The following is a 19,605-nucleotide window of genomic DNA, read 5'->3' as shown; positions in this document are numbered from 1 at the left end:
CTAGACCCCCTAAGGAACTTATCTAGATGTGTGGTGAGCACTTTGAACCCCCCAGTGCTTCACAGAAGTTTATAACGCCCGGGCGTGAAAATAAAAAATTCGTATTTTTTCCACAAACATGATCTTTTAGTCACCATTTTTTTATTTTCCCAAGGGTACCAGGAGAAATTGGACCCAAAAAGTTGTTGTCCAATTTGTCCTGAGTATGCTGATACCCCATATGTGGGAGAAAACTACTGTATGGGCACACGTCGGGGCTCGGAAGGGAAGTAGTGACGTTTTGGAATGCAGACTTTGATGGAATGGTCTGCGGGTGTCATGTTGCCTTTGGAGAGCCCCTATTGTACCTAAACAGTGGAAACCCCCCACAAATGACACCATTTTGGAAACTAGACCCCATAAGGAACTTATCTAGATGTGTGGTGAGCACTTTGAACCCCCCAGTGCTTCACAGAAGTTTATAACGCCCGGGCGTGAAAATAAAAAATTCGTATTTTTTCCACAAACATGATCAATTAGTCCCCAATTTTTTTATTTTCCCAAGGGTAACAGGAGAAATTGAACCCCAAAAGTTGTTTTCCAATTTGTCCTGAGTACGCTGACACCCCATATGTGGGAGAAAACTACTGTATGGACACACGTCAGGGCTCGGAAGGGAAGTAGTGACGTTTTGGAATGCAGACTTTGATGGAATGGTCTGCGGGTGTCATGTTGCCTTTGGAGAGCCCCTAATGTACCTAAACAGTGGACACACCCACAAATGACCCCATTTTGGAAACAAGAACCCCTAAGGAACTTATCTAGATGTGTGGTGAGCACTTTGAACCCCCAAGGGCTTCACAGAAGTTTATAATGCCAGGGCATGAAAATAAAAAAATCGTATTTTTTCCACAAACATGATCAATTAGTCCCCAATTTTTTCATTTTCCCAAGGGTAACAGGACAAATTGGACCGCAAAAGTTGTTGTCCAATTTGTCCTGAGTACGCTGACACCCCATATGTGGGAGAAAACTACTGTATGGACACACGTCGGGGCTCGGAAGGGAAGCAGTGCCATTTTGGAATGCAGACTTTGATGGAATGGTCTGCGGGTGTCATGTGAGTTTGGAGAGCCCCTGATGTACCTAAACTATTGAAACTCCCAACAGGTGACCCCATTTTGGACACTAGACCCCCCCACGGAACTTATCTAGATGTGTGGTGAGCACTTTGAACCCCCAAGTGCTTCACAGAAGTTTATAACGCTCGGACGTGAAAATAAAAAAATCATTTTTTTCCACAAAAATGATATTTTTGCCCCCCAATTTTTTATTTTCCTAAGGGTAACAGGAGAAATTGGACCCCAAAAATTGTTTTGCAATTTGTCCTGAGTAGGCTGATACCCTACATGTGGGGGTAAAACACTGTTTGGGCGCATGGCAGAGCTTGGAAGGGAAGGAGCACCATATGACTTTTTCAACTCAGAATTGGCTGGAATTGAGATCAGATGCAATGTTGCATTTGGAGAGCCCCTGATGTGCCCAAACAGTGGAAAGCCCCAATTCTAACTCCAACCCGAACCCCAACACACCCCTAACCCTAATCTCAGCCCTAACCCAAGCCCTAACCCAAGCCCTAACCCTAGCCCTAACTCTAACCCTAGCCCTAACCCTAACCCTAGCCCTAACCCTAGCCCTAACCCTAACCCTAGCCCTAACCCTAGCCCTAATGGAAAAATGGAAATAAATACATTTTTTTAATTTTATTATTTTTCCCTAACTAAGGGGGTGATAATGGGGGGTTTGATTTACTATTTATGGCGGTTTTTATTTTTGGCAGCTGTCGCACGCTAAAAGACGCTTTTTATTGTAAAAATAGTTTTTGCATCACCACATATTGAGAGCTATAATTTTTCCGTATTTTGACCCACCGAGTCATGTGAGGTCTTATTTTTTGCGGGACGAGTTGACGTTTTTATTGGTACCATTTTCGGGCACGTGACATTTTTTGATCGCTTTTTATTCCGATTTTTGGGACGCAGAATGAACAAAAACCAGCATTTCATGAATTTCTTTTGGGGGAGTGCGTTTACACCGTTCCGCGTGCGGTAAAATTGATAAAGCAGTTTTATTCTTCGGGTCAGTACGGTTACAGCGATACCTCATTTAGGTCGTTTTTTTATGTTTTGTCGGTTTTATGCAATGAAAACTATTTTATATAAAAAATAATTATTTTTGCATCGCTTTATTCTGCGAGCTATAACTTTTTTATTTTTTCGCTGATGATGCTGTGTGGCAGCTCGTTTTTTGCGGGACAAGATGACGTTTTCAGCGGTACCATGGATATTTATATGCGTCTTTTTGATCGCGCGTTATTACACTTTTTGTTTGGCGGTATGATAATAAATCATTATTTTTTGCTTCGTTTTTTATTTTTATTTTTTAAGGGGTTCGCTAAAGGGGTTAACTAATGGGACAGTTTTATAGGGCGGGTCGTTACGGACGCGGCGATACCTAATATGTGTACTTTTATTGTTTTGGTTTTTTTTTATTTTCAAAAAATGAATTTATTGGGGAATATTTTTTTTTACTAATTTATTTGGCGATTTTTTTACAATTATTTTTACACTTTTTTTTAATTTTTTTTTTACTTTATTACATAGTCCCAGGTGGGACATCACTGTCCTGTGACAGATTGCTGATCTGTCACATCACAGATCACTGTGACAGATCAGCAATCTGTCACAGGCAGTGCACAAGGCTTCCTCATGCCTGCGCTTTGCAGGCACTGAGGAAGCCAGCTTCCTCCAGGCCCCCGAAGGCCCCCGTCGCCATCTTGGATCCGGGGGCCTGGAGGAAAGGAGTCCCCCGCAGCAGCGCTGCACATTGCGCTGCCGTGGGGGGCTCAGGGAAGCACGGAGGGAGCCCCCTCCCTGCCGATGCTTCCCTTTAACTCCCGGTACACCGCGATCATGTTTGATCGCGGTGTGCAAGGGGTTAACGTGTCGGGGGCGGTCCGTGACCGCCCCTGACACATAGTGCCGGGTGTCAGCTGTGATAATCAGCTGACACCCGGCCGCGATCAGCGGCGCTCACCAAGTGGGCGCCGCTGATCGCGCTAGACGTACTATCCCGTCCATGGGCATAGGGGCCCGGCTCCCATGGACGGGATAGTACGTCTGATGTCAGGAAGGGGTTAAGAAGGACTCAGCGCAGATTCTGCCCCCCCCCCCCGTGAGCATGGCTCTCAACACAGTATTGGAGTGCCATTATTCTACTGCAAGAAAATTGCAGAGAATTCCTATCTGTTTAAAAACTGTGCCTCCTGGGAGTGTACCAAGCTCAGTGCGTCTGTTGAGTATCATCATCAAGACGAGTTTGTTGTCTTCTCAGACCACTTGGACCCCATTTTCCGTCTTGGGTCCAACCCATACCCATAACCTGCATTTCAGGCAGACCTGCCCAGACTTACACATCAGTTTGCATTATTCTCTTAAGACAAAGCCTGATTAGGTGTAGTTCCTTCAGCAAGGTACACACAGTGGCATGGACACCCCTGGCAAAATTACTATTATTGTGAACAATTAAGCAAGTTGAAAATTAAATTTGTTATGAATGGGTCACCGAGGAGGAGAGCGCAATAGGCTATGCCACCAGAACACTAGAGAGGTTGGTTGCTCAGCGGATTGCAGACCCCTGATCTTAATAACACAACTAGCAGTAGCCGTGGAGTGTTCCTACGTTGCCCTAGACGCTTCGTCACAGCCGGAGGACTAACTAAGCCTAAAGACAGAAAGGTGAAATCTAAACTGCCCCGCAGCAGATCTCCAAAGGAATAGACAGCCCCCAAACATATATTGTCGGTGAGACAAGATAAAACACAAATAGACAGGAAATAGACTGAGCAAATGATGGGGCCCACACTGACTAGATAGGACAGGACAGAAAAGGCACTGTCTGCAATCACGCAAAAACCCTAACAATTCCAACACGACTGATGTACAAAAATACTGAGGTTTGCACAAACCTCGCCCCCACTATATCAGCACTCAGGTGTGAACTGGCGGCTAGCAGCAAGCTAATACAGCAGGGGACTGAGCAAACAAACACAAGATACAAAAATACAGTGCATGACCCAGCAGCCCCTGGGGGAGCAAGATGACCCCTGACAGCAAGGCAAAATCAGATGCAAAGGGTTTAGCAAATGACACTTAGCTGAAAAATGCAGGATCAGGCAGGAGACAGAAATCCTCAATAAGCAAAGAAAGGAGTATCACCGGCACCCACTGAGAGAAGTCTGCTTGCTTATGTAGTCCCAGTCACTGCCCCCACTCCTCCAATTATCTTCTGCAGCTGTTGGGTTAACATGTTCACCAGCTCCACTACCAGCAGTATCCACCAGAGGGAGCATTGCCTCAAAAGTCGGATTAAGAGAGTTCACAACAGAAATTATCTCTAAAAGGCCTAAATTGAAAGATGAAACATTTCCTTTATATTTTAGGCAAACAAAAAATATATATTTTCATATTTTACATTTTAAAAATTACAAAAAGGTAAATGGTAAAATGCAAAAGTTGGGGAACCTCGCATGGTTAGTACCTAGTAGCACCCCCTTTTGAAAATATCAGATCTTGGAAACGCTTTTTGTAGCCAGACAAGAATCTTTCAATTTTTGTTTGAGGTATTTTCATCCATTCTTCCCTGGAAAATTCTTCCAGTTCTGTGAGATTCCTGGGGTGTCTTGCATCCTCTGCCGTTTTGAAGTCTAGCCACAGATTTTCAATGATGTTCGGATCAGGGGACTGTGAAGGTCATTGTAAAACCTGCAGCTTGCGTCTTTGGAGGTCGTCTATTGTGGATTTTGATATGTGTTTAGGATCATTATCCATTTGTAGAAGCCATCCTCTACAACTTCAGATTTTTTACAAATGGTGTTACGCCTGCATTAAGAATTTGATGAAATTTCATTGAATCCATTCTTCTCTCTACCTGTGAAATGTTCCCTGTGCCATTGGCTGCAACACAACCCCTAAGCATTATTGATCCACCATCATGCGTAATGGTTGGCGAGATGTTCTTTTTCTGAAATTCTGTGCCTTTTTTTTCTCCACACATACCTTTAATCATTGTGGCCAAAGAGTTCTTTGTTTCCAAAATACTGATGATGCTGAATTTTATGGTGAGGACACAGGAGAGGCTTTCTTCTAATGACTCTTCTATGAAGGCCATGTGCAGGTGTCTCTGAACAGTAGAATAATGTACCACAACTCCAGAGTCTGCTAAATCTTTCTGAAGGCCTTTTGCAGTCAAGTATTGTTTCTGATTTGCCTCTCTAGCAATCCTACGATCAGCTCTTACTGAAATTGTGCTTGGTCTTCCAGATCTTATCTTGACCTCCACTGTCCCTGTTAACTGCCATTTTTTAGTTACACTTCAAACTCATCAAAGGGAAACTTGAAAACCTTTGCTGTCTTTTTATAGCCTTCTCCTTTGTGGGTCTCCACCATTTTAATTTTCAGAGTGCTAAGCAGCTGCATAGAAAACCATGGGTCCTGTTTTTTGGCACACTGTTAGTGGCAGCTGAAAGTTTGCATCACCTGGCCTTTTCTATGGATGATGGTGAACAAGTCATAACCCTAACAGGCTAATTAAGGTCTGAAACCTTGGTCAAAGTTATCTGAGCACACAAATCTCCAAGGGTGCTCAAACCTTTGCATCTGCCCGTTTTCCTTTTTGTAAAGGATAATATATATATTCTAAAATGTGTCATCTTTAACTTTAGGCCTTTTAGAGATCATTTCATCTTCAACTTGCCAACTTCACAATAACAGTAATTTTGACCAGGGGTGCCACTTCCAATAGGTGGCACTAGAGTTCTAGTCCTCTTCCTCTCTAAAATGAGTACAGTATTTGGATATTTCTCAGAGGAGCATTGCGGCTTTAAGTCTCCTCATCTTGGCATGCTTAACATGTCACTCTCCGCAAAGAGAAACGTTACTACTTGGATTACGGTCCGACACCTCTCACACAGCCAAACCAGATCTCACACTTTGCACTGATGAGGGGCAGTACCCCGAAACACAGTGTCTGCAAGTTGAGATTCTAGTTTGGCTTTTATCCTAAGTCATGTGAAAAGGCTCGTTAAAGGGTCGACATTGACTTTTAGGATTGCTACTTCCAACAAGTGGCATTAGAGTTCTAGTCCTCTTTCTCTCTGAAGAAATTATTGGCATATTTCACAGAGGAGCGTTGCGGCTTTAATTCTCCTCATCTCGGCATGCTTAACATGTCACTCTCCTCAAGGAGAAACATTACAACTTGGATCACGACCAGGGGTGCCCCAACTTTTACATACCACTGTAACTATTGCCGCTAAAGAATTCTGAGGAACCTACTAAATTATTGACAAAATGGGTGACTTGTCCACCCTTAAGAATTATTGTCAAAACCGAACCATAATTTATACTTTCCATATTTGAGGCCATTTTGACATTTATTGAACCGAAAACCATGACATTTCTCCAAATTACCACCAATTTGAGAAGATCAGATCTCAACAAACCATTTCTCAATTCCTGTATTCCTTGTGTAGGACGCCCTTTTCTTTGAGACTATCGCCCTTTAAGAACACGATTGTCCCCATATAATATTATGATTGGTTGTCTAGAGGAGGCTTCACTGTACTCTAAAACGCACTACATAATCTTTATTTATATATAGCACTAACATATTCCACAGAGCTTTACAGTTTGCCCCTATGTCTTTGGAATGTGGGAGGAAACCTGAGAACCTGGAGGAAACACATGCAAACACTGGAGAACATACAAACTCCTTGCAGATGTTGTCCTTGATGAGATTTGAACCCAGGACTCCAGCGCTGCAAGGCTGCAGTGCTATCCACTGAGCCACCACGTTGCTGTAGAAAACAATATCATAGGACTGATCCCTACTGTCAGCAGATTGTGGATACCAATAAATGTTACTAAGGCTCACAGGATAGAAGCTTAATATTTTTAGTAATGAAGGAAGCTTACTCAACAAACGTGGAGGCCATCCCTTCATGGGTGGATGATTGTAGAGCTTTTCCAGGTTTAATTCTTGCATGTGTTCATTAAACTAAAACCCCGATGTATAAATTGTATCAAATTTAATTAATCAAACCAGTTGTTATTTTTCAGGTGGATTCCACCATGGAAATCACCTGAAAAACATATGAGAAAACACGCAAAAGATTGAACATATGCATCTCTCCATCTACAATATGTTATTTTATTACTGGCGTTATGTAAAAAAAGGGTCTATGACCTCTTTAGAGCCATAGGTGCTACTACTACCTACACATTTTACCCCCAAAGCTAAAGCCATGAGCAGATAGAGGGTCGTCATTACATAAGCTGAGCCTGTATAGAGGAGCGTGTAAGCACCAGAACGACAATGCAGGTTGGAGATTCCACAATGAACATCGTCGGTGTGAGCATATGTGCGTGCCTTATTGATGTAGCGCTGCTCACGGTATGTAGGTTTGTAGGTCAAGCAAAATAATAAGTTCTGAAAGGCGCTGAGAATTTAACACTTTATTACGGAGGAGGCATATCTTGCTGAGCTTGCAGTTGTTTGTTCTATTTCATGTTATTCTTCATTATTTAATGAGCATACAAATGCCAAAACCGCACACGCTACTGTACGAGCAGCAAAAGGGAGGAATTTTCCTGATTTGCTGTGCAACGACCCTGAAAAATGAGAATGTGAAATCTGGATTTTAGGCATTAACTATATCAGGTGGGATGTTGTAGTAGAGGCTGCACCGACCACTGGGAACCCAACAAGGGGCCTTTCTATAGATTTTGCATTGGGACCCAATGGCTTCACGTGTCTTCCAATGCATTATATAGTTTATGTAAAGTAAGTAGAGAATTATCTACTAGACAAGGGTTTACTTACTTTGGTACAGTATCAGAGCCAATCACTACATGCAGCCCCAGTATAAAATATGCTTATAAGTCAACTAATTTTCCTTTGAATGTATTTACAGGCAGCAAGAAAATAAAGGAGAACATCTGAACTGAAGAGGAACTTGACCACTGACAAGACATAGTCCCATGGAAGAGGGCATTTTTGAGTCTTTTAATAACTTAGCAGGTTACCAGCTTCAAAAATTCCATTTTTTAGATGTCTCCAAAGCTAAGCTAAAGCTGGGAACCACATCAATCGGATTCTATCAGTAAGTACTCAATTACCTTTCAGGGCCTCCACAGGAAAACTAAAGCACTACATGGTCCATGTAATATATGGATGTAATGGTCCTCCAAAGAGATGTTCTTGTTTTACTATACATGTTGTAACATGGTGGGATGGAGACCACTGACATAGATGAATGCCACCCTAGCCATAGCTAGTATGTGACCAAAATGGATATTGGCCCAGCATTCGAGAGGACAACTACTGTACATCCTCTTAACAGTTGGAAACTACTGCAATCAGATCATGGCAATAGGTACTCAATTATTCTGCAGTGCCTCCGCATAAGACCTAAAGCATTACATGGTCCATGTAATGTATGTATGTGGTGGGCCTCCAAAGAGCTGTTCTGGGATGTTATTGGGATGTAGAACGTTGACATAGATGAAGGCCCCCGTAGGATATGCCCAAAATGGACATTGGCCAAGCATTTGAAAAGACATTAGTTTTAATAAAAATCTAATTTTAGCAAGGGCAAGGGTATTTTTCATCAAAGCTCCATCTGCCCATCAATCGCTCAATAAATATCCACCTCCTTATTTCTTAATATGTTTTGCATTTCCATATGATTGCTCAGAGTCATCTAGGTCTCACAAGTCAACAATGTCTTTATGTTTTGCATTTACTAGGTAAGGGAACAGGGATGATTAGTTGAAGAGCCTAGGGGGCTGCTATATAAAGCTTCTTTTGAGAAGAGGAAATATTGGACCTTCCATAGACAAACAAGATGGAAGGGGGGTCAAGAATGATTATTGTATGCATTGTCTTTAGTGATGAGCGAGTATACTCGTTACTTGGGTTTCCCAGAGCATGCTCGGGTGGTCTCCGAATATTTTGTAGTGCTCAGAGATTTAGTTTTCATTGCCTCAGCTGCATGATTTGCAGCTGCTGGACAACCTGAATACATGTGAGGAATTCCTGTTTGTTAGGCAATCCCCTCATGTATTAGCCTGTCTAGTAGCCGCAAATCATGCAGCTGCAGATACGAAAACTAAGTCTCCGATCACTACAAAATACTCGGAGACTACCCGAGCATGCTCTGGGAAACCCAAGCAACGAGTATACTCGCTCATCACTAATTGTCTTACATCTTCTCTGGTAGTAGATAATGTTAAGGCTTGTGTTTATATCGCCCGTGTCACTTCACTACCTGAGAATCTAATGGTATTAGGAATTAAACATGTCCATTGGGGTGAAATATTGGGTGACCTGAATATATATCTATAAAGTCAAATAGACCTATGGGCAATTAGACAATAATGATCCATTGGTTGAAGAGTTGGATGAACTATAGATTGGCCATATCCATTGGGATCTCTTAAGACTTTTGCAATGTAGACCTGTCTGGTACAGGGAATTGTTTTGGTGATAGGCTGCCTAGAGATAAGCATGGTATGAGAGAAGTTTGGGTGGTGCATATACGAGATGTTCATATACAAGGTATCTTGGTAGGGTTTGGTGTACGGGCAACTTAGCACATCTTTCAGTACTGATTCAGTCTGATTATCCTGCATTGTAAACAAAACTATGTGTAGCAGCTCTTGACAAGTGTCAAACAATATGTTTCATATATCAGAGCTGAAGTGGTAATTCTATATTATAGAAGCTCTAAATAAGAAATATTTTCTCCAGGTATTCATAGCCTCATAAGGAGGGTCCTACACCAGACAATACAGTTCTTCATCTCATAACTATGGCAAGCACTAGAGGAGCAAAAAATACTTAGAGCCAACAGAAGCATTTTAACGCCTAAGAGCGTCAAAAATGAAAAGTATATTTCTTTTTCTTTCTTTCTTTGATGATACTCATCAATGTATATATAAAATCCCATAGATATTAGGTAACTTTAAAGTGCAGAAAATGAAAGGGTTGGGTTACATAAAGGAAATTATTCCACATAGACCTGGATGATAAGAGAATGGAGCTCTTGGAGATGGCCAAGGTTGGTCCTATTGCATTTGCTATTGGATGTCAAGAACCTGAGAAAGGCTGCCCCTCTAGAAGAACTGCATTGTTAAGGCACTGAGTTTTTATGTGGATTTTGGAGCACATTTTGCTCTCCATAAAATACTGTTTCAATTACTTTTTATTTAATAAGAAAACACACTTTTAGGGTAGGTACACACAGATTTCTATAAGAGGTTTTAGAATAGAAACTGAGCAGAAACTCTCTAAATCCTCTTGTAGGTTATGTGCACACAGAGGATTTTTTTAGGAGTTCTTTGAGTAAAGATTGAGCGGAATCTCTCCAAATCCTCTTCAAAAATGCAAAATGTCTGAAAAACTTGAAGGCTCTGCTTAATTTCTGCTCCAAAGACGCAGCAAAAAAAACTCCATGTGTACATATAGCCCGAACAAGGCAAAACTTCTAAAAATTTCAGGTTCTGCTCTGAAATCTCTGCAAAAAGACTCAGTGGGTATTTGCACTCAAAGTTTTTCAAGGAGTTTTGAAAGGTGAAACTGCAAAAACTCTCCAAATCTTCCTTCCAATTTCAAAACTTCAAAAACTTAGAATTTCTGCTCAAAACTCTAGTAGAGGTTAAAATAGGTGACATCCTCATTCTTTAGGCATCTTCCGCTTGGAAGTCCTCCGTTCTCTAAACTTATAGTATGGAACAAAATACAGCTCTGGCAAAAATTAAGAGATCACTGCATAATTTTCAGTTTGTCTGATTTTTCTCTTTATATTTTTTAGTAAAATGTAAATTGCTCTTTTATTCTATAAACTACTGACAACATGTCACTGAATTTCCCAGCACTAAATTTTGTATTTATTTTCAGAAAATGAGAAATGTTCAAAGTAACAAAAAATGCAGTACTTTCAGACCTCAAATAATGCTCATAATAATTTAGAAACAACAATACTAAAGTTTTAACTCGGGAATAGATCAGAAATCAATATTTTGTGGAATAACAATGATTTTTAATCACAGCTTTCATGCGTCTTGGCATGCTTTCCACCAGTCTGTCACACTGCTTTTGGGTGACCTTATGCCTCTCCTGGTACAAAAATGTAAGCAGTTCTTTGTTTGATGGCTTGTGACTATCCATCTTCCTCTTAATTACATTCCAGAGGTTTTCCATGCGGTTCAGGTCTGGAGATTGGGCTGGTCATGACAGGGATTTGATGTGGCGGTCCTTCATCCACACATTGATTGACCTAGCTGTGTGGCATGGCGCATTGTCCTGCTGGAAAAAACAGTCCTCTGAGTTGGGGAACATTGCCTGAGCAGATGGAATCAACTGTTTTTCCAGGATAACCTTGTATGCGGCTTGATTCATACGTCCTTCACAAAGATTAACCTGTCCAATTCCAGCCATGCTGAAGCATCCCCAGATCACCACCAATGCTCCACCAAATCTCACAGTGGGTGTAAGACACTGTGGCTTGTATGCCTCTCCATGTCTCTGTCTAACCATTAGATGACCAGGTGTTGGGCAAAGCTGAAAATTAGACTCATCAGAGAAGATTACCTTACTCCAGTCCTCTATGGTCCAATCCTTATGGTCTTTGGCAATCTTCAGCCTGGCTCTCCTTTGCTTCTCATTGATCAAAGGCTTTTTCCTAGCTTTACATGATTTGAGCCCTTCCTCTAGGAGTCTGTTATGAACTGTTCTTGCCATGCACTTCACCCCAGCTGCCATTTGCCATTCCTTTTGTAGGTCACTTGATGTCATCCTGCGTTTGCTGAGTGACATTCGAATAAGATGACTGTCATGCTGGTCAGTGGAGAGTCGTTTTCGCCCTCTGCCAGTCTGTAGCTTTCTTGTCCCCAATGTCTGCTGCTTGACCTTGTTGTAATGGACTGCAGTCTTAGAAATTTTAAGGATGGAGGCAACATGATGCTCACTGTATCCCTCTGCTAGTAAAGCCAGAATTGAGCCCTTCTTTTCCTCAAGACTTTTTTTCAACTCTTTTGGTATGGTAAAAAATTATTTTTTCATTCCAATTTTTTGGGGATATTACTAGCACTTGTTTTGCCATCCAGCCTGTCCTATTGCAAGAGGATTGTGAACACCACAGCAGGGCTTTTTATACTTCCCTTCATTAAATAAGATTTGGTTCAGGTGATCACCTAATCAGAAGCACATTAAGTAGAATGAGGTGTACTCTGGTTGGAATTCAACTGACACTGGAATGGAATGACTGTCAGACATGTAGAGAAACTGTTTATAAAACTGTGCAGTGGTCTCTTAATTTTTGCCAGAGCTGTATACTGCAAGAATGATAGCAAAGCTGCTGGAAAAGTTTGCCAAAACTCGGCTGCTGTGCCGATGTGCACAAACCCTTATAGTGTACGTGATGCTGTTTTTTCCATATGGAAAGAGAAAAATCATGTGAATTGTTTGGTAATTTCTGACAGTAATAGAAATGCTAAAAATGTGACCACTGAATCAATAGAAGCAGAAAAATGACTCATGCAAAAGACCGTGTAGAAAAAAAGACACCAAAAATCATATAAAAAACCTTCTTTGTTTATTGTGGTTTTTGAATGTAGATTGCTCAGTGTGAATAGAGGCAGAAAAAAAATGTCCAACATGTAGCAGAGTGTATCTTTTGAGAATCCACAGGTACACAGGAGAACTTCACTGAGCAGGTTATCTTGAGTAAACAGCATTTACTTCTTATGGGTAAACATGAGATAAGAATTCAGAAGTACACAGCCATGCTGCTGGTGTAATACAGTCAAATGCGAAAGTAAAACTAACAATCAACAAGAGAGCTTCCCTCCCCACAATAGAGCAAGCATTTAACTTCACACTATCGCCATCTGCTGTCAGGCTAGTGTAAAGTCCTCCCTTACATAAACAATAAGTCCATTTCTGTTGCATATGCAAACACGACAAACAAAAACTTCTGTAAAAAAACCCAAACACTTATTGTTTTACATTTAACAAGGCATTTTTAGACATAAAAATCCACTTCACTTACTTTCACTCTGTTCTCCTGGTGGTGCATAGAATGAAAGGCCCAGGGAGACAATGGCAGCAATTTCTAAGATGATGAGAGTCACATCCTGGAGTGCTTCCCAAACTAACTGCAGGAAGGTTTTGGGCTTTTTGGGAGGTATGAAATTCACACCATATATTTGTCTTCTCTTCTCAAAGTCTGCTACGTTCTCAGACAAACCTAAAAGTGAAAGGGAAACAAAGAAGAGACATAAGTCAACAGAGTCATCGATAAATGTACAAACAAAAAAAATAGTTAACTCTCCATTACAAATTTCCGGCTAAACCACATTGTAGACTCATCTGCAATGAAAGTTATCTGAAGCGCAACATCAATCTCATGCTGCATCACTATCTCTTCCCCATATTTCACACTGAAGATCTGTGTGTTGAGGTTGGCTCCTGTGTATGAGCACAAGCCCAGCACCAGGTCACCAGGCGGTCAGAGCATCTTCTATTTTGTACTATGTGAAGATGCAGCTTATTCCCCTGAAACGGAGGGTGCAGATGTATGCGACAGAGGTCGGGAAGAATTGACGTCTCACACTAGTGTTTTCAAGACTGAAGTCCCAAATACTACATTAACAGCATGTCCTTTACTCAATTCTTGTTCCTAAAGCGACATTTTGTGCTTAAGAACTGATGAAAGCCGAAACCAAAAGGAAGGGTAAGAGCCAAGAAGTATTAAGACTACTCTTTGTCATCCACTGTAGAAAATCACAGCTTCTACTAAGAAAGTCACTATCCATCTTCTCCATCCATGGTCTATAGTACAAGTTATTTTTAATGGTTTCAACACTCCAATTAATTAATACCAACTATTGATATAGTTTCAATCAGCTTTTTGAACCTTCCAAGAAGGTCATTGAAACTTGTTTCAATGAGATGGTCAAATTGTCCAAGCAGAGCAAATAACTGGCTTACACTTATCTACCAACAAAGGACCTTCATTGCCATAATTAGGTTATCTTGTGCTCCGAAGCCCCTCCTCCAGCTTGCTGTATTTTTGCTATGTGGCACACAGGATGCCCCCTCCTCCAGCTTCTTGTATTATATACTGGTTAAAACAGGTATTGAGAGGAAGTGTTTATAGCCAATGGACAATAGACTTGTGACATCATTCCCCACATGGTGGGGCTGGACACACCTTTTAGCTGGACATTTTAAAAGAACTAGGACACATGTTGTCTGGCACTCTTGGCTCATGGAGGATGACTGGTTGACATCTATCTGAATAATGTAACGTATGAATAATGCTTGTTTCTGATTAATGCATTTGTATTTATAGTTTTATATTGTTTATTATTTGATCTTATCACTTTATATAGTAAATCAATTTAGTAAATTCAATTCTTGTGTGAGCATTTTCTTATTCATCACAATCCATTGGAACCCTTTACAATACACATGGTACTAATGAGGTACAAGCACTAATGATGAAGGTTCCTTATCCTTTGTCTCATTTCATAGAGAATCAGAAGACGAATGAGCAGAAGAAGAAATGTAGAGAATAAGGAGAGAAAGGTAAAAAAGAGAAGATTCAGAAGAATGAGCAGAAGAAAAAGGTCTACAAGAAGAAGAGAAAGGTGCAGATGAAGGAAAAAACGGGTGGAGAAGAAAGAGAAAATGGTGAATGAGAAAGAAGTATCTGAATAAGAATGAGCAGAAGAAGAAGAGAAATCTTAAGAAGAATTAAAAGAATGGTGGAGAAGGGTGAAGGAGAAAGAAGAATCAGAAGATGTATGAGCAGAAGAAGAAGTAAAGTGGAGAAGAAAGAGAAAAAGGTGAAGAAGGAAAAGAAGGGTGGAAAAGAAGAAAATGAAGATGAAGGAGAGAAGAGAATTAGAAGAATAATGATCAGCAGGAGAATAATGGTGGTGGAGAAGAAGGAGAGAAAGATGGAGAAGATGGAGAGAATAGTGAAGGAACCAGATGAAGAATTAGTTAATGTGGCTTTCTTGATTCTCACGTATTGCAGACAGAAATGGGAGAATGAATGGTGAAAGAGATAAAAAGGAAGGTGGAGAAGGTGAACAACAAGAGAAGAATAAGAATAAGAAGGAGAAGAAGAATCAGAAGATGGAAGATGGAACAGAAAAGAAGAGAGGTGGAAATTGTGAGAAGAATGTGAAGGAGGTAGAAGATGAAACACAAGAACAAGGAAAAGAGTTCACAACTAGGGCAATTCAAAGAGGACTATAAAAGTGATAGAGAAAGATGAAGAAGGAAAGTTAAAAGAGATGAATGAGAGAGGAGAAGGGATGAAAAAAGGTTGAAGAACACTGAGAAGGGATGTTGAGAACAGGGAAAAAAGAGAATAAAAAAATATTGAGAAGGAAGAAATGGTGAAAAACAAACATTACTTAAAAAAAAACAATAAAGTAAGAGGAGGATAACAACCAAAGGGTGTAGGAATGAAGAAAAATGTGTCGAAAAATAGTATGAAGGAGAATGAAAGAGGAGGAATACGAAGAGGTTACGGAAATTATGTACGGAGGTGAAGGATAGATTAGGAATGATGGGAAAGATAAGAAAAGATAACATTGTAGGGAGAGAAGAAAAAGAAGAATAGAAGAGTAGGAAAATAAAGTAAAACGGGTTGTCTAGCGGTACAATATATGCTCTCTTGTATGAGATGTTCCATTCTGCCCCAAATTCCTGGATTCAGCTTTGGTACGGACACCATGCTGAGAAGGGGACGACTTGCCATATCTATTAAACTGAGCCAAACAGGCAGTCCTCTGCAAATATGTCATGTGCCGACATAAAGAAGGCAAGGAAGCACTCTGCTGTGTTGGGATCAGCATGCAAATGTGTGTTAGTAAGTGCCGTTATATCACTTTTCCTACACAGTAGGACACATTTTTGGGTCACCCCTTTTATAAATGACATTAAAGGTGATGAAAGAGAAATAGGATAGGAGAGAAATAAAAAGTAAGGACATAACTGTGTATTGACCAGGAGGTCACCACTTCCTTGATGTTTACTGCTCCCACACACAGTGCATCTAATATGATATACTCTATATTGCCCGGGTAAATGTTTTTGACTGCAGAAATGGGACTACATAGTCTTGTCATTTTAAATGACTAATGTCAAGTTTTGGTGACTAAAATATAAGAAGCGGAATATTCAACATATTGTCTAAAGTTAGATTTTTTTTTTTTATAAATAGTGCCATCCTTGCACGTCTATCTTCAGTAGCATTCACTTCAATGGTATTTCGCAAACTCAGTCATAGCCCGTGGCTATAGTGTGGCATTGTTTCTGGCTTCCAATACTACTAATTCTGTCATCTTTTTATATTTTAAAAACTCAAAAACAGTGCAAGACCCATGAATGCAATAGTGTAGGCGAATAGTTAGGGTCTTCAAGTCCCTAGAAACCAGTAAGAAATGCTTGTAGTCTCTGGTATATCCGGCGGTGCGGAGACACATGATGTATCAACCAACAGAAAGAATACTTTCATAAAAAGCAGAAGAATAATCATCCTCCCTCGATGGTTGTAGTCTCTAATTATATCAATGCTGCTGATGGTCCGTAGAATCAGGACATCACTGACCCGGATGTCCTCATGACATGAAGATTTACAATGCCTTTATACAACTAGACACTTTCATATACACAGTGATTCATGCCGCCAATCACCCTGTCTGACAGCATCATATCCCTCCATGCCATGTCTCCATTGCTCTACACAGAGGCCATGCGACTCATTAACCAAATCCAATATCATTTGTATCAGAAAAGTTAACAAATCTCTGTTCTCTGCAAATAATTAAAGTGCAGTCTTTAAGAACAGTCTTTTTCTACTGTATATCTATCTACATTATATGAACAAAAGTATGTGCCCCCTTCACATTGCACCTACAGGAGCTTTTAAGATCTCTCATTCTACATCCATAGATATTAATATGGAGTCGGCCCCTCTACAGATATAACGGCTCCTGCTCTTCTAGGAAGGATTTCTACATGATTTTGAAGGCATTCATGGGATTTTTTGCCCATTCATCCAGAAAAGCATTTGTGAGGTCAGACACTGATGTTGAGAAGGGGCCCTAAATAGAAAAAAAAACGGCCTTCCCCAAACTGTTTCCACAAATCTAGACACTGTAATTATCCTCAATGTCTTGTGTTCCGCAAAATTAAGATTTCCCTTCATAGGAACTAAGGGGCCAAGACGGACCCCTGAAAAACATATTCAAAGTATTATCCCTCAGTTTGGAATGTAATTTATGCACACCTTGATAGATTGTATTATACTATACATACACACGTGATCAAAATTGTTGGTACCCCTCGTTTAATGACAGAAAAACCCGCAATGGTCGCAGAAATAACTTGAATCTGAAAAAAAGTAATAATAAATAAAAAATCTATGAAAATGAACAAATGAAAGTCAGACATTGCTTTTCAACCATGCCTCCACAGAATTTAAAAAAAAAAATAAAACTCATGAAATAGACCTGGACAGAAATGATGGTAACCCCTGAAAATGTGACAAAAGGGGACATGTTAAATCAAGATGTGTCCACTAATTAGCATCACAGGTGTCTGTAATCTTGGAATCAGTGAGTGGGCATGTATAGAGGGCTACAGATACTCACTGTGCTGTTTGGTGACATGGTGACTATCACACTCAACATGGACCAGAGGAAGCAAAGAAAGAGTTGTCTCAGGAGATTATAAAGAAAATTATAGACAAACATGTTAAAGGTAAAAGTTATAAGACCATCTCCAATGTTCCTGTGACTACAGCTGCACATATTATTCAGAAATTTAAGCTCCATGGGACTGTAGCCAACCTCCCTGGACGTGGCCGCAGGAGGAAAATTGATGACAAATCAAAGAGATGGATAATACAAATGGTAACAAAAGAGCCCAGAAAAACTTCTAAACAGATTAACCCCTTCGTGACTCAGCCTGTTTTCACCTTTCTGACCTGGCCAATTTTTACAATTCTGACCACTGTCTCTTTATGAGGTAATAACTCTGGAACGCTTCCATGGATCCTGGTGATTATGACATTGTTTTCTTGTGACATATTGTACTTCATGATAGTGGTAAAATTTCTTTGATATGACTTACATTTATTTGTGAAAAATTTGGTGAAAATTTGGAAATTTTGCAAATTTTCCAACTTTTAATTTTTGTGCCCTTAAATCAGTCATATCGCACAAAATAGTTAATAAATAACATTTCCCACATGTCTACTTTACATCAGCACAATTTTGGAACCAAATTTTTTTGTTAGGAAGTTACAAGGGTTAAAAGTTGACCAGCGATTTATCATTTTGTCAACAAATTTTGCCAAACCATTTTTTTAGAGACCACATCACATTTGAAATGACTTTGAGGGGCCTACATGACAGAAAATACCCAAAAGTGACACCATTCTAAAAATTGCACTCTTCATGGTGCTCAAAACCACATTCAAGAAGTTTATTAACCCTTCAGGTGCTTCACAGGAATTTTTGGAATGTGGAAGGAAAAAATAAACATTTACTTTTTCTTTCAAAAATTTAACTTAAGACCTAATTTTTTTACTTTTCGAAAAGGTAACAGGAGAAAATGGACCATACATTTTGTTTTGCAATTTCTCCTCACCATATGTAAACTTCAAGCTCAAGGAACATCAGTGTCAGATCAGCACCATCCGTCACTGTATGAGCCAAAGTGGACTTCATGGGAGACGACCAAGGAGGACACCATTTGTGAAAAAAAATCACAAAAAAGCCAGACTAGAATTAGCCAAACTACATGATGACAAGCCACAAAGCTTCTGGGAGAATGTCCTATGGACAAATGAGACAAAAATGGAACTTTTTGGCAAGGCACATCAGCTCTTTGTTCACAGACAGAAAAATGAAGCATATAAAAAAACACTGTCCCTACTGTGAAACATGGAGGAGGCTCTGTTATGTTCTGGGGCTGCTTTGCTGCATCTAGCACAGGGTGTCTAGAATCTGTGCAGGGTACAATGAAATCTCAAGACTATCAAGGGATTCTAGAGAAAAATGTGCTGCCCAGAAAGCTTGGTCTCAGTTGCAGGTTATGGGTCTTGCAACAGGATAATGACCCAAAACACACAGCTAAAAACACCCAAGAATGGCTAAGAGGAAAACATTGGACTATTCTGAAGTGGCCTTCAATGAGCCCTGACCTAAATCCTATTGAGCATCTTTGGAAAGAGCTGAAACATGCCATCTGGAAAAGGCAACCTTCAAACACGAGACAAATGGAGCAGTTTGCTCTTGAGGAGTGGGCCAAAATACCTGTCGAGACGTGCAGAAGTCTCATTGACAGTTACAGGAATCATATGATTGCAGTGATTGCCTCAAAAGTTGTGCAACAAAATATCAAGTTAAGGGTACCATCATTTCTGTCCAGGCCTATTTCATGAGTTTTATTTAAAAAAAAAAAAAAATCTGTGGAAGC

The 19,605-nt window shown here is 40.2% G+C and overlaps 1 protein-coding gene across 6 annotated transcripts in view; it reads right to left on the bottom strand.

Moving 5' to 3' along the window:
* The window catches only part of ATP2B3 (ATPase plasma membrane Ca2+ transporting 3), a 443,364-nt gene that overhangs the window by 91,749 nt on the left and 332,010 nt on the right, over positions 1-19,605 (bottom strand). For all 6 annotated transcript variants that reach the window (XM_073590908.1, XM_073590910.1, XM_073590911.1 and 3 more), the window contains exon 4: positions 13,151-13,348. In XM_073590908.1, the coding sequence (XP_073447009.1) occupies positions 13,151-13,348 (198 nt within the window). The remainder of the gene's footprint in view (positions 1-13,150; positions 13,349-19,605) is intronic.

Source organism: Dendrobates tinctorius, unplaced genomic scaffold, assembly GCF_039654945.1.
Source record: "Dendrobates tinctorius isolate UK_male_01 unplaced genomic scaffold, ASM3965494v1 ptg000120l, whole genome shotgun sequence".
Lineage (NCBI taxonomy): Eukaryota > Metazoa > Chordata > Amphibia > Anura > Dendrobatidae > Dendrobates > Dendrobates tinctorius.
Note: the sequence above shows the minus strand (reverse complement) of the source record. Positions and strands in the feature narration are given on the sequence as shown.